General features: G+C 44.7%; 2 protein-coding genes across 3 annotated transcripts in view; one reads left to right on the top strand and one right to left on the bottom strand.

Moving 5' to 3' along the window:
- Ndel1 (nudE neurodevelopment protein 1 like 1) overlaps positions 1 to 9,139 on the top strand; it is a 32,597-nt gene extending 23,458 nt beyond the window's left edge. The window contains exons 8-10 of one of the 2 annotated variants that reach the window (XM_017795065.2): positions 57 to 208; positions 4,284 to 4,318; positions 7,903 to 8,773. In XM_017795065.2, coding sequence (XP_017650554.1) covers positions 57 to 208; positions 4,284 to 4,318; positions 7,903 to 7,910 — 195 coding nt within the window. In that variant the 3' untranslated portion in view covers positions 7,911 to 8,773. Of the gene's footprint in view, positions 1 to 56; positions 209 to 4,283; positions 4,319 to 7,902 lie in introns of both variants that reach the window. The other variant, XM_008855744.3, reaches the window with a different exon arrangement.
- A 5,715-nt stretch (positions 9,140 to 14,854) lies between these two features.
- The window catches only part of Myh10 (myosin heavy chain 10), a gene marked incomplete in the record, with an annotated part of 155,166 nt that continues 142,109 nt past the window's right edge, over positions 14,855 to 27,911 (bottom strand). The window contains 8 exon segments of the mRNA XM_029557525.1: positions 14,855 to 16,560; positions 17,228 to 17,400; positions 18,851 to 18,959; positions 20,733 to 20,941; positions 21,021 to 21,144; positions 21,902 to 21,990; positions 23,288 to 23,416; positions 25,951 to 26,112. Coding sequence (XP_029413385.1) covers positions 16,416 to 16,560; positions 17,228 to 17,400; positions 18,851 to 18,959; positions 20,733 to 20,941; positions 21,021 to 21,144; positions 21,902 to 21,990; positions 23,288 to 23,416; positions 25,951 to 26,112 — 1,140 coding nt within the window.

Raw genomic sequence — 27,911 nt, 5'->3', positions numbered from 1 at the left:
AATTTTCTCCTGTACAGCTAGTGTTTTGACAGCTGTCATTCTTTCTTTCCTTGTAGGCTTTAGAATCCAAATTAGCAGCTTGCAGGAATTTTGCAAAGGACCAAGCATCACGAAAATCCTATATTTCAGGGAACGTTAATTGTGGGGTGATGAATAGCAGTGGTGCAAAGTTCTCACGATCAGGGCACACATCTTTCTTCGATAAAGGGTAAGTCCTGTTATTTATTTATTTTTTTCCTTGTCAGTTCTAGGGATTGAACCTAGTGCCTCATGTGTTAGGCAAATGGTCTACCACTGAACCACAGCCCCAACTCTTGGACATTTAATGTAATCAGTTTTGGATCAGTAAGTTTACAAATTATTAAGTGAGCTTACCAAAGTCTTGAGAAGCTAAACTCAGTTTGATAAACTTCCCTGAGGTCTGTTCTCATTCAGATCTTGGAGGACAGAGATCTGTTGATGTCCTTTAGTCCCTGTGGAGTCTGTTGCTCCTGGATCCTGGAGCTTGAAGCTTCTGTCCTGGGAACAGACTCTGGGAACAGACTCTTGAAAGGCAGCTGTGCTGGGCTGGGAGAGTCTGCAGGGTTCGTGTGGGTCCTGTTTTCTAGGTGCTTCCAGCTTTGGAGACTCAGCAAATCTCTAGGGAAAAAGAGAAATTTGCAATTATGTGTATGTAACCTGAATGGTGAACTTTATCTCTGAAGAGTTTAGAAATATACAAAGCCCTAAAGTATTTAGACACTCCGTCAAAACAATTGAAAGTTTGAGGCCAGCCTGGTCTATATAATGCTTTCCAGGCCAGCTAGGGCTACAGGGAGACCCTGCCTCAAAAAGACCAAAAATAAAATAAAGTAAAATAAATAAAATATGGTTGAGATAGAACTTCTGTATGAAATGGAACCCCCCCCCCACACTTTTTGGTGAGAATTCAAGTAAAAAAGGTTTTAAGCTTGAAGCAGTGGTATATCCTTAGCACAAAAAGTTTCAGTTGATATAGAAGTATGTGAAATAAAAAGTAAAATTTCTGCTTTCACACTATTTTTTTGTATTCCTTAGAGTTATTCTTAGGCAAATAAACTCAGACTTGTATACATCTGCTACAATCTTCTTACAGCACCTACAGGAGTCTAAGTATTGCTAAGCAGCTTGCCTGTTGGGATTTACATTGCCAGCATCTTTCCATGTTGGTACATTTCATTCTTCCAGATTTTTTTTCCTTCTAAATATGCATGGCTGTCCTCTTGTTATAAACATGACTTAATAGGAACTAGTTGGGGCCTTGGTCTGGATGCTACAATGTTACCTGAGGTATTTGTTACTGTAGTAGCAAATGATGTGCCCATGACCTCTTGTCATAGTTTTCTATGAGTGGTACAGGCAGTTCTTTGTTTTTTTACTTTAAAGAAGCAATGCTGGGAAAATACTAGACATTTTCACAATATTTTTAGAAGTGTTTGTATTTTGTGATGGTCTTAGTAATTATGGCTTATTTATGGAAGTATGGAAATTCTGATTATGTACAGTCTCCTCTTTTTTTTTTTTTTTTTGTTGATTGGTTTTTGACAGGGTCTCCCTAGTCCCAGCCTGCCTGGAAGTCATGATGTGGACCACTGTGGCCCCTTATCTCATAGAGCTCTACCTGCTTCTGCCTCCCGCAGGCTGGGATTAAAGGCATATGCCACCACGCCAGGTGCAGTCTCCTCTTGAAGGAGGTTTTATTGTCCAACCCTGTAGTAGAGTGGCTTATCTCTGTATTTTTTTTTTTTTTTTAAGATTTAGTTTTTATTTTTAAGTATGTGTCCTTATGTGGATAACTGCACGTGAGTGCAGGTGCCCGTGGAGTCCAAAAGAGGGTGTCAGACCCCTTGGAGCTAGAGTTACAAGCATTTGTGAGGTGCTTGAAGTGAGTGCTGGTAACTGTTCTCAGAGGCGTCTAGAAAAGTAGTATTCAAGTGCTCTTAGCCATTGAGCTATCTGTCTAGCCCATTACCTCTGTATCTTAGGACAGTTCTGTCCTGAAGTATACACATTTTACTAAGGACTTCCTGTTAAAAGTACAGTAAAATATCAATATATAGACAGAACTTTCTTCTAACTTTTAGGGTTCCCCAGGTAGGGTAAGTACAAAATTAATTTTCAGCAGGCTTGGGAGTGCTCATGTGTTCGAACTGTTGAATTGTGATGGCATATGACGTGGATAGGTATTTCTCTACAACACTAGCCATTTCCCTCAATGATATGGAAAAAGTTTAGAGGGTGTCTTCAAATAGCATCTAATTGTTTTTCCTTCAACCTATGATTAACTCCAATAGAGTAGTTACTAGTCTGTCTGGAATCATATTTCTTGGTGGGCTGCAGGTATCTTACAGTGTGACAAGATGCATGAACTAGAGCTAGATTGGTTGGGCAGGGGTGTCTGTGGAAGTACTTGAAGATGGCCACAGTGAGAGAGGAGGAACACTGTTGGGCAGGCATTGCTGAGAGATGGTGAACCTGCCCTAGAGGAGATGTGGAGGAGTCAGTGTAGGCTGAAAGGAGAAGGGGTTTTGCTTCTTTGTCTAAATTCTTGCCTAGATGCAGTGTAGCCTGTATTTCCTGGACTGAATGGGAAATGTGCTTCCTGACAGAAGCAGTTATATTTGGCTCTTGTGTTTTGTTTTTAAGCTATATGCATTTAAAATTATTTTAAAAATCATTTTTATTTTATGTGTATGAATGTATTGCCTGCATATATGTGAGTGCTGGTGTGCAATGCTGTGGAGGTCAGAAGAGGGCATTGGATTCCCCTGGAACTGGAGTTAAGGACGGTTCGTAGCTGCCATGTAGGTGCTGGGAATTGAACCCAGGTCCTCTGCAAGAGCAGTCAGTGCTCTTAACCGCTGAGCCATCTCTCCAGCCCCTTAAACTGTACAAATTTTTAAAAAATTGATTTACTTGTATTTTATGAATGTTTTACCTGCATGTATGTAAGTGTATCATACGTGCACAGTGCCTGCAGAGGCCAGAAGAGGGTGTTGGACCCCCAGGAACTGGAGTTATTAGATGCCATGTGGATGCTGGGAACCAAACCTGGGTCTTCTGCAAGAGCAGCCAGTGCTCTTAACCACTGAGCCATCTCTCCAGCCTCTTAAATTGTATACATTTCATACTGTTTCTTCCAAGAATGAAATACGCTTTTGTGGACTGGCCCTTTCGGAATGTTTGCTTAACAAGTGTATTGTGGATATATGCTGCTGTGTTAACCTCATCTGTTTGCTGCATTCTGGAGGATAGCTCTTTCTGGGTTTGCTATGTTAGTGCTTCCTTGCTGCTTTGCTTTCATTCTGTCTTCTTATGGTCTGCCTGACCTTTTATCTCTGGTCTTTCTTCACCTCTCCACTAGTTAAAAATTAAGATGGTCTGTGTCAGCTGTAAATGGAAGGGAATGAGTAGTCTGATTCCCAGATACATTGTGCAGGTTGGAAAAAAGAAGCCAGTCTTTGTAGAAATATCCAGGTATAGCTTGTGATTTCAGCATGTGCAGAGCCCCCATCTTAAAAAGCCCTTGGTGGTAGCACTTGCTTGCCTGAGGAATCTGCCTGCACCTCTGTCCCTGTAGCTTACTAGTGTTGCTGGAGACTGACAAATGTATTTCCTCAGGTTTGTGTGTGTTCACTACACTTTTCCTCAAAGCCTTCAGAGGAATGAAGCCTTGCCACATAAAATTTCACACACCTAAACTAGGTACATTACCTTTTGAGAGTCAAAAGTGTATTATAAATTTTGGTTATCTAGGACTTCTTGGAATCGGGATTTTTTTTTTTTTTTTTTTTTTTTGAGACAGGGTCTCCTTGTAGCCCCAGCTTTCCTGGAACTCACTATGTAGACCAGGCTGGCCTCGAACTAAGAAAGATCTGCCTGCCTCTGCCTCCCAAGTGCTGGGATTAAAGGCGTACGCCACCACGCCCGGCTGGAATCAGGATTTTGTCTAGTCTGGGATTAGTTTGTAAGCCCCTCAGATGCAGGCTGCTGTGTCTGGTTGCCCCAGTTCTTCTCCTACCACCGATGCCCTGTATATTCTAGTCTAAAAGGGTATGAAATTCATGTGGTATAGTCACTGAATTTATTCTAAAATATTTCTTCTTCCATAAATTTAATTTAGTTTTCTTTGTACCACTTGCTCTATGTGCAAGTGATATGCAAGTCAGTTTCTTTAGGCAATGTGTAGGTAGGTGTGGCTAATTTTAGGACATGATGTAAGAATACTGTGTTGCTGTTTAATGATTTTTCCTTTTTTTTATTAGGCAAGAAAAGGTCATATTTCCCACGTTGTTCATGGGTAACTGAATTTGTTTGCTGTGCTCTGTCTCTCTCTCTGTCTTAATCATGGTGTGTGGTGGAAGACACATTAACAAACTGGTTTTACTAACTGCATGGGGCTGAGTAAGCTTTAACCAACTTATAGCTCATGAGTGAGCTGTCAGTATCCTGTTTGACTTGATTCCACAACATTGCTGTTAGCTCTGCTTTGCAAAAACAATACCGCCTCAGGAGTGAGTACCTGTAGTCCCAGCTAGTTGGGAGGCAGAGGTGGGAGTTTGCTTGAGCTCAGGAGTTCAGGCCAGCTTGGCAACGTAGCAAGATTCTACCTCAAACAACAACAACAACAAAAAACCAAATAAAAAGCAAACCCAAAACCAAACCTTAGTGCAGTGATCCTGGATGGCTGGGAGGGCTTGCCTGGTGGCACTCCCTATATAGGGCGAAGCAGTGAGAGCTGAGGGGTAGGTGTGATTGTGAGGCTCTAGGATCACATTTGACTGTTTTCATGGGGATGGTCTTCCTCCTGTCCTGCAGTTGCTTCTGTTTTTGCCTATCAGGAGCTAATCATGAACTTCCTTGCCCTATGCTTGTTCTTATGTTCCCTCTTATCGGGATGGTAGATGAGAGGTGTGTAAAATCTCTTCCCTTTCAGAACTGTTTGTTGTTGGCAAAGCCTGGGCTGAGCACTGGAACTGGCTGGAGCTGCTCCATGTTTCTGTTTACCCATCAACATAAGGAGAACTGAGCTCTGGCTGTTTCCTATTCTTGTGAATCACCTCAAGCTTCCCTCCTTTTCTCCTTACTGCCCTCTCAGGTGGACTGATCTTACTTCTTTGACAGATTGAGAGTTTCCCTCCTTTGTCTCTGTGTTAGATGATTGTCTTCCTGACTGGCTTCTAAAGGTATACCAGCTCTTTTCCTTTCTGTTTTTTCTGTTGGGATTTTACAACTGACCTTAGCACTTCTTCTTATTTGGAATCAGTTTTGCCCTAACTAGATTTTTCGGTGTAAACTAATGGATTGTACCAGACTGGAACATTTTTTTCTGCATAGTTGATTCCCAGGGTCATCTGTCCATCCCTGCTCGTGCCTGCCATTCAATCCTGTATGGTCCACTGGGCATTTCTTTTTGGCTCTCTTGCTGTACCTGTGCATTAGAGGCATTTCTTCTCTTGGGATCTATTCCCCATTGTGCAAGTTTCAGTTTCCTCAAGGAGCCTCTCCAGACCAGAAATCCACCTAACGTCCAGGTTTCTTCTTCTAAACTTCCTACCTCTTTATTCAGAAGAGAAGTGGTAGGTGAGATCTCTACCTCAGCCCTGTGTAGCCTCAACTGCACAGCTTGCTTTCCCCGTTAGAGCTGACCTGTACTGGGAACTTGGAAGTGGTTGCTCACTGAAGGCTGCTGAGTGGCCTGTGACTAGAAGAGGCTAGGAAGGGATGGTGCACCAGAGGGATAGGCATCCTTGAAGCGGGTTGTAACTTTTGACTCCCCACTGGTAGTTCCGTGGGTGAGCTTGGACTCATGACTGAATCTTGCTTTGGTTTCCTTACAGTGGAAATGAGAACTTGATATTACTTTAAAGTGCATCTAATTTAGACCTACACCTATAGCTACATGTGAAACTGCCTTCATGGTTGCTGCTTTTGCAAGCTCTAGTGGACCATATGCCAGATTCTTGGCAACCCACAGTGTACCCCTCTCTGGCGAATTTCAGGGGCTGTCTGTAGTATAGCTTTCCTTGCCATAGTGCTCTCTGTAAGGACAGGCAGCTGAGATTCACATGTTGGATAGTAGGCCATTTGTCCAGTTCTTCTGTAGTTTTTTGGAGAGCAAGCATTGGGAACTCTGGGACTAGACAGACATATGACAGATGGAGCTATGAGGTGAACACTGAATTGGCAAATAGACTGTGGCCTTAGGTTTCAGAAGAGACACTGATGTGCAGCTTTAGCAGAAGGGGATGAATGATTTAAGTTTTAAAAAAGCCTGAAAAGAGAAAGTCCAGCTGTCTATCATAGAAGTAGAATAACATCAACAGGGAAGGATTTCATATCAGTGTCCTTCCTGCTGCTGTGGTTTCTGTTTGTGTGTCTTGATTGTAGATTCCCAATATGGACTGCACTGGAAGCATGAACTCCATTTCTTTAAAGTAGTTGGGGTTCTTTGTCAAGTTTCTCTGCATGGCTCTTTACACATAATACTAAAGCCGCTGTTTATAAATCACTGGTCTTTGCAGGGACTGTGTGGCTCACCTGTTTTTAGAGAATGTCTCTCCATTAGTCTATGTTCAGTTCCTTAGATCCTTCCATAAGCAGATGTGTGGCAGTGGTGGACAAGTATGGTAGTGTGGCCCCTCGCCGTTGCTAGTGGAACAGATTCTCAGGGAGTTTTGGGGAATAGAAAGACTGAAGTTGCCTCCTGCGAGAAGTCCCAGGCCTCTCCTTCCTTCTTTCCCTCTCTCCCTACTTCCCCTCTCTCCCTACTTCCTTGGCTGCCCCATGGTGGGTGGGTTTGGGGGTGCCCTCCACCTTACTGGATGTGCCTGGATGCTGGCGCTTATGTGGAGCTGGGCTGCTGTGTATAAGTGCAAAAAAACAAGCCTTTTCACTTGGCTTTGCTTGCTAAACATTAAAAAAACATATATATATTTCTCCCTTAAAATACTCATATTGTAAGAGATTTATAAAACAATAAAGCATAAACTAGTAAATAAAATTTACAACCCATAGAGAAGAAAAGTAACTCTTGTTAAATTTTCCTTCTGTGATATGAATATGATTTTATGTACGTGTGTGTGTATATATATATATAAAATATACATAATCCACATATTGTATATTTATATTTGTGTATATATGTATACAAATTACACATTCTAGACTTAGCTACATCGGTAGTAGTGTCTGTGTAAGCGGCTCTGATAGTGTAGAATCTAGGCTGTATAACTGCTTACTTTTTCTTTTCTTCATATCACACTAAGCATAGGCAGTTTGGTAGCCTGCCTGCTTTTCCTTGTAGCATTAATAAGTACATTATGAATATTTTCCTGTGCTATTAAAAAACTATGTAGAGCTGGGCGTGGTAGCTAATGCGTTTAATCCCAGCACTAACTGAGGCAGAGGTACGTGGATCTCTGAGTTCAAGGCCAGCCTGGTCTACATAGTGAGTTCCAGACCAGGTGGGGCTACAGGGAGACCCTGTCTCAAAAAGACCAAAACAAAACAAAAACCTATGTAGAATATGTTCTTAATGGTTGTATTTATATTTCATTGTTTTGTTGTACAATTATTTATTTAACTAGCTTCCAACTGCCAGACATTTAGACCTGTTCTATGGAAAAAAAATCAGGATGTGGCTACAATGACCTGTATGTTGCCTAGAAAGGGGTATGTGGTCTTAGTACCCCAGGACTAGGAACTACCCATTCTCAAACCACCAGTACCTCTGAGCAGCCACTTGCCCTTTGAGCTGCCAGAATCCTACTGTGGGTGGGGAAGAGGATGAGCTATAGAAAGCAGATGAGTTTTTTGTGTGTAGAGTGATTTTAAATGACAATCTCTCTTTTTCCTTCTCTCCCTGCTCGTCACCCCCTACAGGGCAGTAAATGGCTTTGATCCAGCTCCTCCTCCTCCTGGTCTGAGCGCCTCCCGCCCATCATCAGCACCGGGTATGCTGCCTCTCAGTGTGTGAGTGCCCGGCCTCCAGGTGGGGGCCCCTGCCCTCCTCCAGCAGCCCAGACACCTACGCCTCGCCCCTCGGTGCCTGGGTCCAGCCCCGTGCCCCTCCGTCTGCCTCTCTACCACTGGCAGAAGGCAGGCTGCATGCAGTGGCGGCTGCTGGGCCCTGCCCAGCCCCAGGACTCTGTGCGATATCAATACTGGCTATTTTCTCTTCTTGCCGTAGTGCCGTTGGTTTCACATGATTGCACTTTTGTGGGTCACAAGTGATACATACGTGTATTACTCGGTCACTGGATGTGGAAGTACCCGTTCATCACATCTGCCTCATAGCCCCCATTGCTGTGCTGATATGATTTAGTTGTGTTTAGGACATTACAGATCTTCTAGAAGTTCTCCTTCAATCAGGTTGACATGTACTCTTTAAGCTCCCACCCAAGCATCTTCAGCGCTCATAATCATGTGTCCCCAGTCTTACTCCTTCAGTTCAGGCCTGTTTCTGGTGAAGAGTCGGGAAGGTTCCTGAACTAGGGAGCTTTGTCTGTACCTTCTGACTGTGTAAGCAGATCATTCCATAGGCTTGCTTCTCAAAGCAGTGAGATGCCTGTCTGAGCCACATGAGGCAAGAGCTTCTGGAGGAAGGAGCCTGGGCCTTCTGGGACTGAGGTCTTGTGCTGCTGTCTCCTCCGTGTGCCTCAGACTCAGGGGAGGCAGGTGGCAGCCTCCTAGCCAGCTTTCTGGTCCCTCAGTTCAATGACATCTCAGAGCATTTTTGTTTTCTCTTCTGAAGGTCCGTCCAGTTGCATTGGGAAGGGTTGAGGGGCCTGACTTTGAGGCTGGCTAGTGCCAGCTCTTGGGGGCAGACTGGCCAGAAGTGGTTGTCCCTTGCATTCTTTGATTATTCTCATGCTGCACTTACTGTTTACATTTGTTTTATTGTATATAGGTTTGTAAACATTATTGCCTAAGATATTTGTATATAACTTGGGCTTTGTAGCTTTTATTTATTCAGACATATATGGCATGTTAATGACTTATGATGGTGTCCTACTCTGGGCAGCTGTATAGGATCATCATGTGGTTAAAAGAAAATACTTCCCCTCCCCCCAAAACAATCTTTTAATGTGGAAACAATAAATTTCACAGAAAAAAAAAAGGGGGTCAAGGTTGCTTCATTTGGTTCCTGCCATCCTGTGAGAGAAGGGTGGGAGCATACCAAGCTGTCAGAAGTCTCATCTCCAACATGGGATGTGTGGTGGAGAGCAGCTGTGAAGCCAGTCAAAGAAGATTGAGGTGGCTTCTGGAGAGGCCTGATGCACTGAGCAGGCATGCTTGTTTCTAGTCTTCTCCCATTTCCGGGACAGCCTGAGAATGGCCTAGGTCCACATGAAATGGAGAAGGAACAGGACTTTGTGGAGGAACTTGCCAGGATATGGCGTACTGCATGGATCCAGGAGCTGGCTTCCAGTTGTGCTGCGTACAACACTGACAAATGTGCTGGGACTAGAGAAATCACATGGGTGTGATTTCTTTCCTTGGGTTGACGTTAACAGATGTGAGAAGGTACTAGGTGTTTGGTAGCAGGACACCAGGTGACACGTTGAGGAAATTGCAAAATGGGGCCAATATGCACCATATTCTGAGTGTTGCTTGTTTGTAGCAGCTCAAACAAAAATAGCGTACTTTATAGTTGAAACCAGAAGTGAATAAAAGTTAAAGTGAGATAGGTTCCTAGGTAAGAAATGTTAAGAAATTCTTTCAAACATATTTGCATCTGCTTGTTCTTAGAGATTTTGTCCTGAGCGGCTTAGCAGGAGGCACTGCAGCCATGTGTGCAGTGGGTGACAGAAAGCAGTCTTTCACCCAAATGCAGCTCCCAGTGTCTTGCCAAATTGTCTTTGGAAGGGCTGGATTAGGGCAGAGGTTTGAGCATTTAGCAGACCTCTTTATTTGGGAACCCCAGATCTGAAAGATAATAAGCAGAGTTCCTGTAGTGAAAATGGGTGAAGCTATAAGCCTCAGGTCTTCATCTCTGGCTCCCAGGGCTTTCTGTTTCTTTGCAGCTGTGTCTCCATGGACTCATCTTGTCCACTCTGAATAAGGTGGGTTGGCTAGGGTAGGGATGGGATGCTACTGTGGCTTTAGGTCCAGGAGAGCATAGGTCAGTGTGTTATACTTATTTTCTGGCTCTTGGTGAGGAGACATTAGTTTGGTTTTTACAACTGTCTCTGTAGCATCCTGTTTGGAGGATTAGGTCACAGTATTTTGTAACTGCTTCTCAGAGCATTTGCTTCTGGGCTGGGATGTGATCAAGTTCACCTCTCTCTAAAGGTTCTCTTTGAGTACCTGCTCTTTGTGGAGGGGTGCCCATTGCCCTGCTGTCACTGAATCCTGAGGAGTGAGAACTCCTTGAGCTAGGTTTGTGTGGTAGACTCCCCTCTTGGAACTGAACTTGCCCCCAGATGTTTTCATTTCCCTTGTTCCCAAAATGACTTCCTTAACAAGAGTAGAAGCCAGGGTTCTACTTCCTCTTGGCTCAGAGTGGCCAAAAACTACACCCACCAGTTCAGCTGAGTACCTGAAACCTAAGTGGGACCTAGAGCTGTACAGGGCCAGAGAAAATTGCATAGATGTGGCCTGTGTGCAGAGTCCACCTCCCCTACTTTTAGAAGGGACAAAGTATCTGAGGTTGGACTTAGTCTGAGTTCCCAGAGCCAGCTCAGACCAAGGCCAGGACTGGAAATGGCCCAGTATCGTTTTCTGCTGTTCTTGCTTTCTAAGGCATCTCTGGCCTTGGCTCATAGTCGGTCCTGTCCCTCAGGAGACAGTGGATTTTGAAGGGTTGAGAATGAACCATGGGGCCAGCACAGCTTTGAAGCAGGGGGAATCCTGCCCTAAGCCCTGCTCTCCAAGCTTCGCTTTTATTGGGCTCCTACCTTTCGTAGGAGCTGTCCCAGAGGTACCATTAGCATCTGAGAGTGGGAGCTGGATCTCTTAGGAAAGTGAGTGGGTACCCTACAGCCAGTTCATCGTCCTACTGGATTAATGCTGAAAACCAGCCTGGCTGCCAGAGGGTGGGTGGGGTGGGCCACATCAAGCAGTTGACCAGTGTTTGCCTAGATGCTAAGACAAGCCATTTTACATTCCAAGTTTTACTTCATGGATTTTTTTCTCTATTTCCCACAAAGGTTAAAACAAATTTAAAACACATGCTTAGCTTTAAAAAGAGATGTTGATTCTTTAAAAATGAGTAGAGGGGGAGGAATGTTATCTTTGAAAATCAAACACCTCATCTGAAAAGTGACTGTTAAGCCTGTGGAGTGAATACAAATGTAAGACTTCTTTTTGATAAGATAGTTCCTATGGAGAGGTAGACTTTGTTTCTACTCACTCTGAGGCCTAGGAACTTGCTGTGTAGCATAGGCTTGCTTCAGACGTGGGGCAGTCCTGCCTCAGCCTCCTGAGTGCTGGGATATATAGACGTGTGATTCATTGTGCTAGCTTGAAGAAGCAAATTTGAAAACAACAAACCTAATAGTGCCTGTGTTGGGGGACCAAATGGGATTTGTACTGCAGTTTTATGATTCTTTGTCCTGCTGTCCATCTACACCCACAGGAATTCTGTTAGCGTTTCCTGTCAGCTCTTTAGGAAGCCTTCCCTGAGGCAGACATGATGCATATGGAACAGAAGTTTAAACTTTTCACTGATGGGTTCTTTTCTAACCAGGTGTCATACTCAGCTGCGGTCTCCACTAACATGCAGTACGTAGATCCTGCCTGGATTGTGGTCATGGGTGGACTCCTGGCAGGAGGGTGGGGGTTCATTTGAGGGATACCAAGTGGGGCTCAGTGCCAGAGCCCCATTGCTTTCTGCACTAAAGGAGCTAGGGAACACTTTTTATTCAAAAGTTTTAGCTAGGAAAAAAGTACTTATAGTGACAATCTAGTACTGTCATCTAGAATTTAGAGGGAGAGGTGTATTTTTATGTCATTGACTTTATTATGTTATGTCTTGAATCAGCCTGTGATAAACTATAAGCCCTATGATAGTAAGAATAAATAAGATAAAATTTCAAGAAAATAAACTTTAATGTCAGCATGACTTAACATTATGAATCCCACAGAGCTCCCAAGTATAGCCATGTAATGCACAAGACCAGAATCAGTGAGAGACCACAAAACAAGAATGGAAACACAACTTAAAAAAAAAAAAAAAATCAGGTGAGGCTGGGCATGGTGGTGCATGCCTTTAATCCCAGCACTTGAGAGGAAGAGGAAGGTGGATTTCTCTTGAGTTCGAGGCCAGCTGGGGCTCTAGGGAGACCCTATCTCAAAAAGAAAAAGAAATCAGGTGAAATAGGATGTAGATGGCTTACTCTCAGGGTTTTAAATTAACCTCTAAGGTTGCCCAAACAATTTAAAAAATATTGACCAAAGTCATAACATTGGTTTTCTTTCACTGCCCAAGTTGGCTTGAAGCCCTGTGTTGAGACGGTCCCAAGATTTTTGAGTTGCAGCACCAGGCAGTAGCTCTCTGACCTGCCCACTCATTAACTCAGGCATCCCAGGGGCAATAACTAAAATAGATTCCCAGGTGTCCCACAGCCCTGGCCTCATGAGGACTATATATTTGCAATAATCTGAGACCCCAGTTGTTAGGAGACTTTCCTTCACCAAGAAAAACATGGTAGCTAGAACAATAGGCATGTTTATCGATTTGACTTGTTACTGGAAGCTTTTAGGTGACTTCACACAGATTTCTAATCTTATCACACCGTATGAAACAGGGTGAGAAATTGACAGTGTGAGTCTGGCATGAATCATTCTTTGACCCAGAGTTGTTCTTATTTTCCCAGGCAGTGTCATCCTCTGTGCCAGGGTGAGTGTTGATGCTGTGGCATTCCTGGAAAGCACCCCAGAATTTCCTAAGTGGCTGGGCAGTGTTCTGCAAGTTTTGATGCTGGGCTTTATTACCATGAGCCAGGCAATGAGCCACATCCCAGCTGCCACCTGCTGACAGTGACTTGTGAGATGCATGAGATTTGGGGCATCTTAGACTCTACACAAACTACATCACATTACATCTTTAAAGCAGTTTCATGACATCCAGTCAACTAGAATGGAGCCCATTGATTGGGCCACTTTGAAAAGCAAAAAGACCACACTGCTGTAATGAGTCAAAATGACTCTCTAGCCTTAGGAGGGAGGCATACTTCTTGGCGTATGGTACAAGGCACCATGATTAGCGCTCATGTCATCTTGAGATCAGCATCATGATGTACACACACCTTTTTCTATAGTTCCATGTTATGACTTCTCATGAGGTAATTCACATGACAGATTGATTCCCAAATGACAAGTGCACAAGGAGTAGCCTATAGGATGTGGTCCCGTTAGCTGGTCCAGCAGAACAGCTTTTTGGTGGACACCTAAGACTGGGGGAAGCTCTTGGTGTGCATGTTGCCCCAGAAAGGTGGGGAATGGTCTCCCCTTGGGTGGCCACAGTTTCCCTCTCAGACTTGCTGAAACTGGGAAAGGGGCCCATTCTTTTCCCCCATTCCAGAATCTAACATACGGCCATTATGATTTGTTTTTGTTAGGTGGAGGGGTAGGAAGAACTAGTTTCTAGAGCTCTTCCTGTCTACAGACTCATCTGTTCCTCAGTTGCATTGGCTTTGGGGTCAAACTAGTGGTATAGGGCTGTTGGCCAGAAAGACAGCTTGGCTTTATAGACCCTAATTCATCTTAGCTGAGGTTTAAGCAATGGAGAAATCTGATAAACTGTGAGAGGCTCTGGAGTCTTTCTGATGTCAGGGCTTTGGAAGTGTGTGTTCAAGCCAGCAGGCCAGCAACAGGTATTAGTCTTACCAGAGCAGTTCAAAGTAATCCTCTGGACAGGCTACATTTTAAGAAATAGTGTCTGTGACATGCAAGGGCAGGGCACTTAGATCTTGCTCCTGATGTAACACTTCTAGGTAAAGCTAGCTGGCTTCCTTGACTTTGTGGCATACTCGAAGCCCACCTGCTAAACTCCTCAGGCTCTAAATGTTCAACAGAGGCTTTGAGACCAACACTGCTCCTCTTTGTAGCCCAAAGTGGCCTCAATCACAGTCTTCCTTCCTCTGTCTCCTGAGTGCTGGGATTAGAAGTGTGTGCCACCATGGTCGTCCAACAGAGGTTTTGTAAACTACCTTTGACTACAAAGTGGGGATTTGTTTAGTGAACAAAGGTTCCTTCTACTGTCATTGTGGAATCAGGAACTGGAATGGGTCCATGAAGGCTGTGTTTCTTCTGACACGCTGAATTGAGAAAATGTGACATGGATATTAATCAGGCCAGACAACAGGAAAGAATTATTTTTGAGACACGCAGTCCCCTAAGTCCATGAACTCCTGGACTAAGAGTGAAATACTGGAACTTTAACCCACTTTCTTCTCCCATGCTTGGGAAGGGAGATGGGAGCACTTTTGTCCATTTTTTAATATCCTTGCTCTAACAAAAAGCATAAATGCATCTCCTACTGGGTACATGTCCAGGCATTTTCCAAGTCGGCCTGATGCTGTGGACTAAGAAATCACAAGCTCACTTCCTGCTCCCTGAGGTTTCTCTGTAACCCCATACCAAAGAGGCTGCAGTGGGGAGCCAGTGTTTTCAATATACATCTTGTCCAAACATTCAGCCCCTAACTTCTGGGAACTCAACGCCCTAATCCAGTCTTTGCCAGCACTGCCCAGAGAAGTAGTTGGCCATTTGACAGTTTCAAGGAGATGCCAGTGGGCCTGGCTCATGGTTCAAATGTGTGTAATCCCTCTCCAGTCTGGTGACAGATGGGAACCAAGAACAGAAGGTGAGAAAACACATTGATTCCATGTTCACATGATTACTCTTGTTTATTGAGGTCTGTTTTTTCTCAACGGGTGCTTTTTCCTCCCAGTAAACAGAACAGGCGTAAATATCTATAATGAATAAATTTATTGTCTTACAAAAATCATTGTCTAGAAATATGGGAATACAAGAAAAGATATTTGCAGTCAGGTGTCTGGTGATCAACAGCCAGTACAATTCATATAGGGGAAGTCAAAGATTCCAAACCCACGTGACAAATTCTTCCTAACAGATGTTAAAGCTCTTAACCCAAAAGGTCTGTGTTTTCAAGCACATTGCAGAGGATTGGGATTTATCAGGGATTTATCATTAACACTGATTGGTTGTCACTGAATGTTTATAATACTACTCTGACTAGAGAGGTACATGATATGAAGCACAGTCAAAACTTAATTAAGTTGTTATAGAGGCAAATAATATATTTAACATTGTCTTAGTACTGTAGTGTCTAAGGCACTTTCTGTAATGTCAGTTTGTTCAACTATCAACCAAAAACAGAATGCTAAGTGTTCACTGTAACACTGTCCAAAGGAAGAGAAAAGGAAAAAAAAAAAATCGATGATTCACGAACCCATTGGTGTGTCAACATTCAGGCAGGTGGCATCTGTTCTTGAGGTCCTTTAACCTCACTGACAAACTTGGAACAAGCCTCCCAACACAACTAGTAATCCCATTTTGGGCTCAAAGCAGTGGCTGAATTTGCAAGGTCAGCATAAGGGTCTGGCTGGCAGGGGACGGCCTTCTGTGAGCATCCGCAGGCTACAGCGGATGACTCTTGAAGCGAGGAGGGCATCGGCAAGCCAGGCACACTTCAGGGGACCATCTGGAAGTCCTGTGATGGCTGCCACCTGGAGCCTTGCTGGTTGTGGTCACTACCCTGTGTGTGCAGACAGCCTCTGCCCAAGGACTATCCACGTGAAGAGATGGTCAGGACACCATCAACTTGAGGAGCAGAGGATCCCTCAGAGATGGGCATGATAACCCCAAATGGATGCTGTTCGCCCCAATCTACCCCACCCCTCCTAAGCTTCCACAGCCCCTTTCACAGTTTGCTCACTGAAACAGTGATCATTATTCAAAGGAAATGAGAGATACAAGTGCAGGTTAGGTTCCACAATGTTCTAAGAGACTGGATGTGGTTGAGTCAGGGCCACATGAACACAGAACTAAGGTACCTGTTAGGGAGGCAGAACATGCAGAGCGACTGAGCAACGACCCTGGGGCAACCGGCAACAAAGGGTCTAGAGTTTGTTTTAAAAAGGGCTCTTCTTCTTAACGTCTTATAAAATGGTCTCTTGATGACTATATGGAAAATAGATGCAACGATGAGACAATCTGTTTAATATGCATGTCTTGTGTAGGTATATATATAAAAAGGGGAGCAATTGTTTGAAGCAGGATACAGTCTACAAAGCCTTAAGACACAGTTGATCTTCCCATAAGGAATCCCATTGCTTGTGATTCCTGAATCTGCAGATGTCCCAAGCAGAGAGGCACTGGGTTGAGTTCCTGCGTGTCCACTGCATCACCTCTGACTTCCCATGACTCTACTCTGACTGGGGCGGCTGTGTCTCATTGACATCACTGGTCTTACTTTCTGTGTCATCATCTGACAGCTCCAGTGAAGCTCCCTCAATATGTAGCTGGCGCCGGCCAGATCGGCTGGAAGAAAAGCTGATTGGGCCGCCCCGCCTGGAAGACAAAGCAGACATGGGTGTATGCCTAAGAGCATGTGGCTGTCGGGCTGTTTAGCCCTGAATGATGCTCCTTTTCCACTTCCACCCTAGTCTGGGATACATGGCCCTGGGAGGTGGGCTCTACAAGGAAAGGCCTTGTACTTTTCCACTCTATCATCTCCACCAAGCACAGTGCCCATGAACAGGGTCCCCAGAGACTAACATGTTGCCAACTCCCAAACAGCCTTCCCCTGTAAAAGGGCAAGTTAGGCAAATAGCTTTGTGGACTACATAGGGTCTCTATTTTAAAACTGGCCTTTCAAAGCTCAGCTGCTGCTTTCCTGGGTGGTGAGTATGTGGTTTGCTCTGCTGTACTCTGCTCCTCACTGGTATACAGAAGACATGTGAGGAGAGTTGATGAATTAGGGCCTGCGAGTGGAGGCTATGACCTCCCATGTAGATGTCTGGATTGGACACGTGGCCAGGCCCAGGCTCTGCAGGGTTATGTGGTGTGGTGTACCGGTCCAGCCCTCAGTGAGGGACCTACCCCTCTGCCTTCTCACTCCCCACTCAGTACTACAGTAATTCCAGTGAGAGGACTCTCCACGAGTCTCCATAGATGAGTTCTCCTGAACGAACCAGGCTGCCACCTACCAGCTTGTCTTGTCCTCACCAACACTTACCTCAGTCGGTTCTTCAGAGTGCTGACCTCACGGCTCAGGCCCTCATTGGCCTCTGTGGCATCATCTAGTTCCCGTTGCAGTTTACGCCGAGATGCATTGGCACGTGTAGCTTCCTCTTCGGCTTCCTCCAGCTGGCGTTTAAGCTGCTTCATCCTGGCATTGGCCTTCTCCATCTTGGAGTCACATGAATGAGACAAGGCAAAGAGTGAATCGAGGTCAGCCTTTCTGTGCCTGGAAAGTGTTGGTACGGCTCTGGTACAGTCAACACACACATACACTTCAGGGTTGGTCTGAGGCTTTTCAGCTTACCTGCACTCGGCAAAACCAGAATTTACAGAATTTACAGAGCTATGCTATGAGGAATGGAAACAAAACTGTTTTTAACCCATGTATTTTCTATAGAAAAAAAATTACCTACATTAAAATTTTCCATACACGTGACCTATGGCATAAAAAAATGACCTGATTTGAGATTTTCACACAAGTGACTGATGGGGTTGTGAAAAGGAATTGCTATTCCTATAAAATGCTGGCGGGCTAACAGTCTGGGCAAGTGTCCACTGTGGGGAGACTGTACAGGTGTTTTCACATGGCTATTCAGACATCACACTGGGATTCAAGTATAGAGATGCTCTAGGAAGAATGCACTATTACCTGCCTCTAAGAACTTGCCATTGCTCCTCTGCTCCAGAACTTCCAGGGACTGGCCATTGCTGTGGGCTCAGCTCTCACCCATGAGGCACAAAGGGGAAGGCAGGCACAGGCCAAAGACAGTGAATCCTCTGCTGTGTACCTTCACCCAGTGTCTGTACTGATGAGACTTACCAGCAGAGGGGACAGAGGGAAGGGAGGGCATAGCCACCCAGGCTGCAGTACAAACCTGACCTATAGTTAGGGTGTCTGAGTGCAGACAGGGAGGGGGTACTCAGTTTCCACAGGCAGTACATTTGTTTTCACTTTCCATTTGTTTTTAAATGCTTTTGTTACTATTTGCAGATAGGGTCTTGGGTAGCCCATGCTGGTCTCGAACTCCTGATCCTCCCACCTCTATCTCTGCTACCATGCCTGGTTAACATTAATTTGTTTAGTATTTATTTATTTTTGGTTTTTTTGAGACAGGGTCTCCCTGTAGCCCCAGCTGTCCTGGAACTTACTATGTAGACCAGGCTGACCTTGAACTCACAGATCCGCCTGCCTAAGGCATGCGCCACCACGCCTGGCTAGTATTTATTTTTTTGTGGTATTCAGGATTGAGCCTAGGGCCTTGTGCATGCTGGACAATTCTCTATATTCCCAGCTATGTGCTTTTATTCACCATCTCCTGCATCTACTGTTTCCTGACCACTAACTATATTCATTATTCTAGGCACCAGGAGTGAAACTGGGAGAAGCAGTTAATAGAGGACACCAATGGCAATTATAAACTTCAGGCCACACCCCTCAAACCTTCACTGACCGGTCTTGTGAATCTTGTGTACTGAGTGCCCTTCATTTTATCACAGGTGGGAACACCGGGTGGACCATGTGGGTTGAAACCTAATTAGTTCCCAGCTGTGTTTTCTTAATCTGACTCATTTTGCTCTGGCTGAAGTGTTTCTAGGGTGTATGACCTTCGCCTCATACCTGCTCTTTATACTGATCTGCATGTCGCCGCTCATCTTCAACTTGCATGAAGATTTCTTTCAGCTTTTTCTCTGTACGACGGACTAGTTTGTTGGCAGCTGCTCGTTCCCTGTGGAAGTGATCATAATGGTTTTGAAGTTCTTGAAATTATATTTTAAGTGGGGAAACTATTTTTTGAAGTTCTTTTCTTTGGAAAATGATGCACACTGGAGTGCCTTTATAGACTTCCTTTCCAGAAGTCTGCCTAAAATGGATCACCTTTTCTTTTTTTTTTTTTGTCTTTTTGAGACAGGGTCTCCTTGTAGCCCCAGCTGTCCTGGAACTCATTATGTAGACCAGGCTGGCCTCGACTCACAAAGATCCGCCTGCCTCTGCCTTCCGAGTGCTGGGATTAAAGGCGTGTACCACCATGCCTGGCTAAAATGGATTACCTTTAATGTACCCTCAATGTTGAGAGAGCATTTTGTTCCTATGCACACAGGTATTAATTGCTTTATTCAATGACCCGAATAGCAAACATCACATGTATCTATCAGTTATACAAAAGAGACTTTTGTTTTTGAGGCAGCATCTCACTATGTAGGTTTTGCTAGCCTGGAACTCAACTATGTAGACCAGGCTGGCTTCAGACTCACAGAGATCCGCCTGCTTCTTGCCTTCTGTGTGCTAGGATTAGAGGTGTGAGAGACCACACCTGACTAAACAGACCCAACTAAACAGACTTTTTGAAGACAAAGGTCTTAGCTGGTTAGTCTAATCACTTAGCCTTTTTGCCTGAAGGCAAAACCCCCAAATCTCAATTTATTAAGTGATTTTATCACTTAATAAATTAAGTGATTAAATTATATAGAAGAATTTAGTCGGGCATGGTGGTGCACACCTTTAATCCCAGCACTTGGGAGGCAGAGGCAGGTGGATCTCTGTGAGTTCAAGGCCAGCCTAGTCTACATAGTGAGTTCCAGGACAGCTGAGGCCATAGGGAGACCCTGTCTCAAAAAGACCAAAAAACAAAACAAAACAACAACAAAAACCCACCCCCAAACAAATATAGAAGAATTTACTCAATATTGACTATGACACTGGGAGCTGTTACAGCTGACGAAGAACACCAAAGCCCACTTTCACTTGAGTTCGAAGTGAAAACAAGTCACCAAATGCTCCCGGGACTGCTGCCCCATATGGAGGAGAGGTGACATTTGGAGGACTCCATATGAACAGAAAACATTCTTTCATACCTTAAATGCTATGCAAAAATGGATCTTTGGTGGGACTGGGGGAAAGGGCAAATTTAAACTTGTTAGTGACAGCTCAGTGAAAAACTTTAACCAAATCTCACCGATGACACTTCCAAACACTCCTACCCAGTAGAGTGCTAAGAGGACTGGCAAAGCAGTACTGGCTGTTGGGGAGGGACGGTGCTGAATGCTCAGTGCAGGTCCTGCATTTCTAAGCCCCACACTCCCCTATCAATAAGGTGAGTTTGAAGGTGGGCTCTGGCTCTGGCAGTCCATTATTCCAGTGATGCTGTGGCTGCCTGCTCATGCTGTATGTGCTGTACAGTGCTTATAGTTTTCACTAAGCTTCAGTACTTCACAGTGGAAGCTGTCAAGCAGTCCTTCCCTGTGTGGGAGGAAAGGCTTTTATGTCACACTGCATTTCTTCAGTGCCTCACAGGATGCTCCCAGCCTGGGAAATGGACTGTGGGTACAGATATAAACTTGTGCTAGGAAGACATGGCAGTTTCTGAGCTCTCCTCTCTCAGCTCACAGCACCTTCTACCTCCTGCGCAGCCACATGTTCTTGTGTCACCGCCTCCCCTGCTCCCTAAGAGCAAGGGGCACTTCTGTGTCATGGCTCATGCACACTGGGCCTGCAAACTTACTTGGCTTCCTGCTCAAGCTGCTCCTCTAGTTGCCCGATCTTGGCTTCCAGGGCTGAGATGGTAGCCTTGAACTTGGACTTGACAGCACCCTCGAGCTCTTGTAGCTTGGCCTTCAGCTCCTTGTTCTGTCGCTCCAGCTGCTGACGAGCGTTGTCACTCTTCTGGGCAGCGCTGCGCTCAGCTGCCAGCTCTGTGTTCAGCGTGTCCACCTGGAGGAGGAGAGATGGATTCAGGGAGTGGCGCAGAGGCAACACGGCTGCTCCCAGGGATGGGCTGCTGCCTAGCTACCTGTAGAGTGGTCTTGCGGAAGCGGTCGTTGAGCAGCTCCATGTTGCTCTGCTCCTCCTCCAGCTCCTCTTCCAGCTGTGCAATCCTGGCCTCTAGGCGCCTCTTCTCATCCAGCAGCGCAGACCTGGGGGTGACAAGGAAAAGGCATCAAGCTCAGCCTGGGAACTCTTGTGTCCACCCCACTGCTGGTGACCTGAGCACTTCTCCTGGTATTTCCCCTGCATATCCTCATGACCTAGGGACAAGTCCCACCGATTATACTTCCAGATGCTTCCAACCCAGTTTTCTTCTCTTCCCACACTGTCTTCCTAGTCCTAGCACCGTCATCTGTGCTCTGTCCTATGGTGACCTTCCAGTGGCCTCCCTGCTGCTGCCTCTGTTTAGACTGCAGTCAGGATCTTGGTTTAGATCTCTAAAATCCTTGGCTTAAACTCTCACAGTGCCCCAACACTCCAAGGAGAAAGCAGCTTAACTGGATAAAAGAAGATTTTTAATGAACAAACTAATTCAGTGGAAGGTCACGCTTAAGGAAGCTGCTTGGGAAACACAATAAACTTGCAATGCCAGGCCAAGCGTGGGCCTATGGATGCCTGTTGTGTGCGAGGCCACTGGGACTAGTACTCGTATGTGCCTGTGCATGTGAATGTGTGTTGCATGTAAGACAGGCAGTGGCTGAGGCTGTCCAGACCTGTTGCTGTGTGGTCATCCTTCCAGATCTGAACAAATAAGCCACTTACAGACTCAGATGCCAGATGATAGCCCTGGCCTTCCCAAGTACCCATACCTGAGGGCAGAGAACCAAGGCTGTAGAATACCACCACAGGGCAGGCACCACAGCTTTCTAGATACCTGCCCCTTCTACCTGCTACCAGTAGACTCACTTGCCAGAAGCGCTGTTGGCGATCTCATCGGCCAGCTCATCTCGTTCCTGCTCTGCATGCCGGCGGGCGCGTTCAGATGAGGCCAGCTCCTAAATGAAGAGAGACTGAGTTAAGCCTGGCATTGTCATTCTCCCACATGAAACATGACAGTGCTTAGCTCCCACCTTCCATGCACCCCAAACTGCAGTTTACAAGACAAAATGCTCCAAAGTGCTAAAGAAAGTGACAACCAGCAGGTGAGGTATGGTTCTGAACCTCCTTCATGGACATGACTGCTTTGCTTCCAGTTGAAGGAATGGCTATAAGGCCGTCCTTGAAAGGGCAAGCTGTAGCCTGAACCTACAGAAATATGAGCAGCATCCAATTATGCTCTGTTCTGGGCCTTCGAACTATTGACCATGATATGCTAAAATCAGAAACCAACTCAAAAAATGCCATACATTTTGAAATTTAAGCCACACTGTAAAATTATTTGTGGGATAAAGAAGCCCTAATAGAAATTAGAAAAATATTGAATTAAATGATAGTGAAATCTCTCATCAAAGTGTATGGGATGAAGTAAAAACAGAACTTTAGAAATTTATAATCTTTTGTGAACATATTAAGAACAAAGGCAGCGCAACCCCAATTCTGACCATGTCTTTTCCAGCAGAAAGGTAGCTTTTTCACATCAACTATTTTCATACTAATGCCTCAGGGCGCTGTCTTTTGAATTTATCTTAAGCATCTTTCATTTATACAGAAATGTGTACATTCAAGCTGGGTGTGGTGGCACCTGTCTTTAATCCCAGCAATGGGGAGGCAGAGGCAGAGGCAGAGGCAGGCGGATCGATGGGAGTTTAAGGCCAGTCTGGTCTACATAGTGAGTTCCAGGCCAGCTGGGGCTATAGGGAGATGCTGTCTCAAAAAGACCAAAAAAAGAAATGTGTACATTCAAGAGTGCCTTGTATAGGTAGAATGCTGGACTTGAAGCAACATGTCATGAGAACTTATTAAAGGGAGGAATGAAGAATAATTATTTGATTACAAGATGATTCAGGAATCCAATGAAACACAAAGTGTAACAGGAATAGTACTTTGTGTGAAGCACAGGACCCCTCCAAATCTGGTCAGGGTTACTCGAAGTAGCTTACATTAAATAATGGTCTCTTTCCTTTCTCAGTGTGACAAGCCTCTAGCCAGCTCATCTGCCTTGAGCCAGGTAGTGCAGTACACATGAGCAAGTGACGAAGCCTAGTCTTTCACTGAAATGAGGCAGTGAGATGGTCCCCAAAAATGGACCTTAAGCTACATCACACTACAAAAGTGTGGACACATACTCATTCAACTTCAGAGAAATCCTAGGGCAAGTCTTTGCTGAACAAGTAGATGACAAAGCAAACATACCTCCTGCAACTGAAGGATTTCTGCTTCCAGACTCTTCAGTTTCTTTTCGCTCTCTTTGGACAGAGCAAAAATCTCATCTCTGGAGGCACGAGCTTCTTCTAATTCACGTTGGTAATCCTTCATCTGAGCCTAAGATGAAATACGGAAGTGGTTTTAGGGGGTAGTTTTTAATTCTTAGCTTTAAGTTCTGTAATACTGTTTCAGATTATAAAACCAGCACATTGTAAACATAACAGGACAGAGAAAGAATGAAGATATCACAAGACAATAGACTAATATCCCTTATGAAAAAAAATCCCAGTAGCAAACTTGTCCTGGCAACATGTCAAACAACAGAGGCCATGAATAAGCAGGATTATGAGGAATGCGAAGGTAGCTTGACAAGCAAAAAATGAACTAATATAACCACATGAACACTTCACTAGGCACAGAAGCAGTGTTTGACAAAAATCAAGTTTTTAAATAAAGATGCTCAACAAGCTATGAAGAGCACAGAGCTTCCAACTCCAGTCTGCAGCGATGCAGGGATGCCCGTCCTTATGTTACATAATACCATAACGGAGAATTGAGCCAGGATAATTAGATAAGACAAAGAGGTTAAAAGACATCTAGATTGGAAAGGAAGAAGTAAAACTAGCTTGATATGTTGGTATCATCGTGCATTTAGAGTCTTAAAGCATCTACTAAAAAAGCCCTTAAAAAAAGAGTTCAGCAAGATTGATACAGGATTAGTAAACAAAAACTGCATTTTTTAAACTGAACATTCAAAGATAAGCATAGCATACTTAATATATGCCTAATTAGGCACAAACATGACAAAAGATGTAAAGGACATGAGACTATAAAATAAGAAATTAAACATACAAATAAACAGCAAGAAGTCAAAGTTCTTGGACCACAGGAATATGTTAAGCTGGCAAACTGAGCAACAATTAAGATCCAAGATTGCTTCTTTTGTTTAGAAATTTACAAGATAAAGCCGGGCGTGGTGGCACACACATTTAATCCCAGCACTGGGGAGGCAGAGGCAGGGGGAGCTCTGTGAGTTCAAGGCCAGCCTGGTCTACTGGGAAACCCTGTCTCAAAAACACCAAAAATTAAAAATAAAAAATATGGGCAGAGGATCAAACGACATTCTTCTGTAAAGGATAATGGTGGCCCACACCTTTAATTCAGCACTTGGGAGGCAGAGGCTCTACATACTGAGTCTACATACTGAGGTCTACATACTGAGTTCTAGGCCAGTTGGGGCTACAGGGAGACCCTGTCTCAAAAGGACCAAAAAGAAAAAAAGAAGAAAAAAAGATAGTGGGCAATGTATGTATAAAGAGATGCTCAATACCACTAGTTAGTCAAGAAATGCAAATCAGAACAACAATGAAAGGAGGGGAGGAGGGTGGGTGGGGGGTGTAACTCAGTTGTTAAGATGGCTGCCACACAAACACAAGCATCTGAGTTTGGATTCCCATGAGCTCCAGATTCAACAAGAGACCCTGTCACACAAATGAGGTGGAGAGTGATGGAGAAAGACCCGATGTTGATCTCTGGCCAACACACACACATACACACACACACACACACACACACACACACAGAATTACCCATTTACTTGTGTGTATCCACACAAACCCAGTCAGATGCCATTTCACACCACCTGAAATAGCTATAACCAAACAATGGAGATTAGTAAAGTTTGGAAAGGCTATAGAGAAATTGAAATGCCTATACATTGTTGGTGGTAATTAGTGCAGTTACTGTGGAAAAATTTGGCAGTTTGTCAAAGTTTAATGTAGATACAATATAATCTAGCACTGCTAGGTCCATATTCAAGAAGACTGGAAGCACAGGGCCACACAAGTGTAAGCGTTCAGATCAACGTAAAATTTACAATAGCCAAAGAGGAGGAACAGCCCACTGTTCACTAGCTAATGAACAAAATGTAATATCATCTCTGTTATCTATATATCCACACAGTAGAAGTATCCAGTAATAAAGCTATGAAGTACCTATTCACACTACAACACGCAGAAGCTTTGACAATGTCAAGGAAGCAGATTGCAGGAGCACATATCTACGACATGTCCAACATAGGCACTTCATACGCTCCCACCAGCCACTGAGGAAAGGGCCATCCCACGCCTGCTTGTACAATCAATTACTTAGAAATCACTCTCACTTTGGCTGTAAAATGGCATCATCTGGGCAGCCAAAGTGACAACTGGAACAGACTGAAAAGATTAATGTACATGGCACTACAGGAGGAAAGTTACACCGCCTTCTCTCGGGGGACCTGGCTGGGTGGTGGTCAGTCAAGTATCATCAGAGGGTTTTTTGGGGCCAGGACCATGTTCCAACAAAAATACACCATCCGTCAGCTACTCCCAGCTCTGTGTCAAAAGCGAATTATATAGACACAACAAACACATGCAGCCTCGTAGTGCCAGCTGCCCCCACAATAACCACAGCTGCTCTGGGTCCTCAGTACAGCAGTGGCTCAGCACCAAGTTCAGTGACAAAGTGGCAGCTGTGCGATGCGCTCATTGTCTCCCCCCCCTGCCACCTCCCCCATCGGCTTTACTGATTATCCTTGTGTAAAACTACTTGCCTGGTCCCAACAAGGCCACTGATCCTGCTACAGAACTTCAACGGCCTGCTGTACCTACCTGAAGTTTACGGAGCTGCTTGATCACTTCATCCCGAGCTTTATTTGCAGCCTCGATCTGAGCTTCAAGATCCTTCAGGTCTATCTCCATTTTCTTCTTTGAAGCCACAGCAAGTGCCCGCTGTTTACGCTCATCCTCCAGCTCTGCCTCGAGCTCCCGAACCTAAAAGGACAGCACTGGGTTAGAGCTGGTTAAAGCCGATAGCCTGCCATCACATTGGACTCTGGCTACCTGGGTGAGCAGAGCCTTCTGTTACTCTGCAGAAGTCTTTGTTACCACAGTCCTTATTTATTACTAACAGAAACCCTTGAGGGCTGAATTTAGTTCAAAAGGTCTTTAGACACCACCACCTGCTAGTAACAGGCTATTCCTACTGATGGCTACTGGGGGACACAAGAAAAGACCATAGACTCATAGTCTAGATGACTCCAAGTCAGGAAGACAGTAGGCAGTGAGATAATGATTTAACAAAGGCTGGGATAGTCACAGAGGGTACAGGACAGCAAGTAAGAGGCCAGGAGACAGGCAGGCATGACTGTATCCCGGAGCTGTGGGGAGCTAAGCCTGCTCAGTACTGAGTCATGTGTTTGGCAGATCTGGGAATGAGGGCTCCAAAGGTGGGTATATCCATTTGCTATACCAAGAAAGAGAGAGGAAAGGAGAGTTACCCAAAGAAGGGACAAAATGAAGGACAGCTTTAGAGAATACAGATGGGGGAAGAAGATAAATGACCAGATATGGTTATCTCAGGCTGCTGAGATCGGAGTTGGGTCAGCTCGTGAGACCCTGGTGCCCTGACATGAGCTTTCTGGTCTGTCCTGTTCACCATTCATCTAGGAAATACTGAGGATGGCCACAGTGTCCTAGGTGGTCTCACAGTGGGGAATCAGGAGGAGCGTACTTGCCATGAATGGGGAGGCGACTGGTGTGGAACTGCAATGGAAGCAGTACCATCCCAGGAAGGACCTCACCAAGAAGCCCAGGGTGAGAGGACGGTGAATGGGTCTTCTCCAAAGAAAGAGCAAAGCACCTGCTACTCCCATGCAATACAGAGTACTCAGCATCTGCCTACATGCTGCAGACTGGGTCTAACCTCCAAGCAAGAGGTACAGTAACTGCCCAGATATTTCTAAGTGTATCTGTTAGCTCTTTGGTACTTGCCATTGAAGACTTACAGCCTAACATCCTCCTGCATATGCTGGGAAGGATGAGTATATGGGCTCCTCCAGTCCTGCACAGGCTACTGGACAATGCATCTGCCTGAGCTCCTGACCCATAGAAATCCAGACACCAGAAATGTAGCTTTAAGTCACCAGCACAGCAATAAAGGGCTAATCAAATTAATGTTAATGGAATGAAAATAGTAAAATAAAATAAAAATAAACTTAAACTTGTTACCATGGACTCCAAGGGATACTCAAGATATCCACAATTAGCTTTAAAAGTAAATTTTAAAAGTAGAAGTTTAACAACATACATTAAGGAAAGGATATAACATAAGATTTCTTATAACTTTAAAATAAAAACTATTGGGGCTGGAGAGATGGCTCAGTGGTTAAGAGCACTGGCTGTTCTTGCAGAAGACCCAGGTTCGAGTCCCAGCACCTACACAGCAGCTAACAACCATCTGTAACTCCAGTTCCAAGGAATCCGACACCCTCTTCTGTCTTCTTTGGGTACTGCACAACACAGGTGTACTAACACACATGCAGGCAATACTATTCATACACATAGAATAAAAATAAACCAAAAAAATTTAAAGTAAAAACTATTCCCAGTCGGGCGTGGTAGCATACACCTTTAATCCCAGCACTTAAGAGGCAGAGGCAGGGGGATCTCTGTAGCACATCTCACTCACGTCCCCTCCCACACTCAATCATTTGACTCCATTCTAAATTCCTTGCACCCAACTCTAACAATAACACTATAGTCATTCTTAAATGTTCCCAAGAGAAAATGGA

This window comes from Nannospalax galili, unplaced genomic scaffold, assembly GCF_000622305.1.
Source record: "Nannospalax galili isolate Female #2095 unplaced genomic scaffold, S.galili_v1.0 scaffold146, whole genome shotgun sequence".
Classification (NCBI taxonomy): Eukaryota; Metazoa; Chordata; class Mammalia; order Rodentia; family Spalacidae; genus Nannospalax; species Nannospalax galili.
The sequence above is the reverse complement of the archived record's forward strand: the minus strand, read 5'-3'. Positions and strand labels throughout refer to the sequence as shown.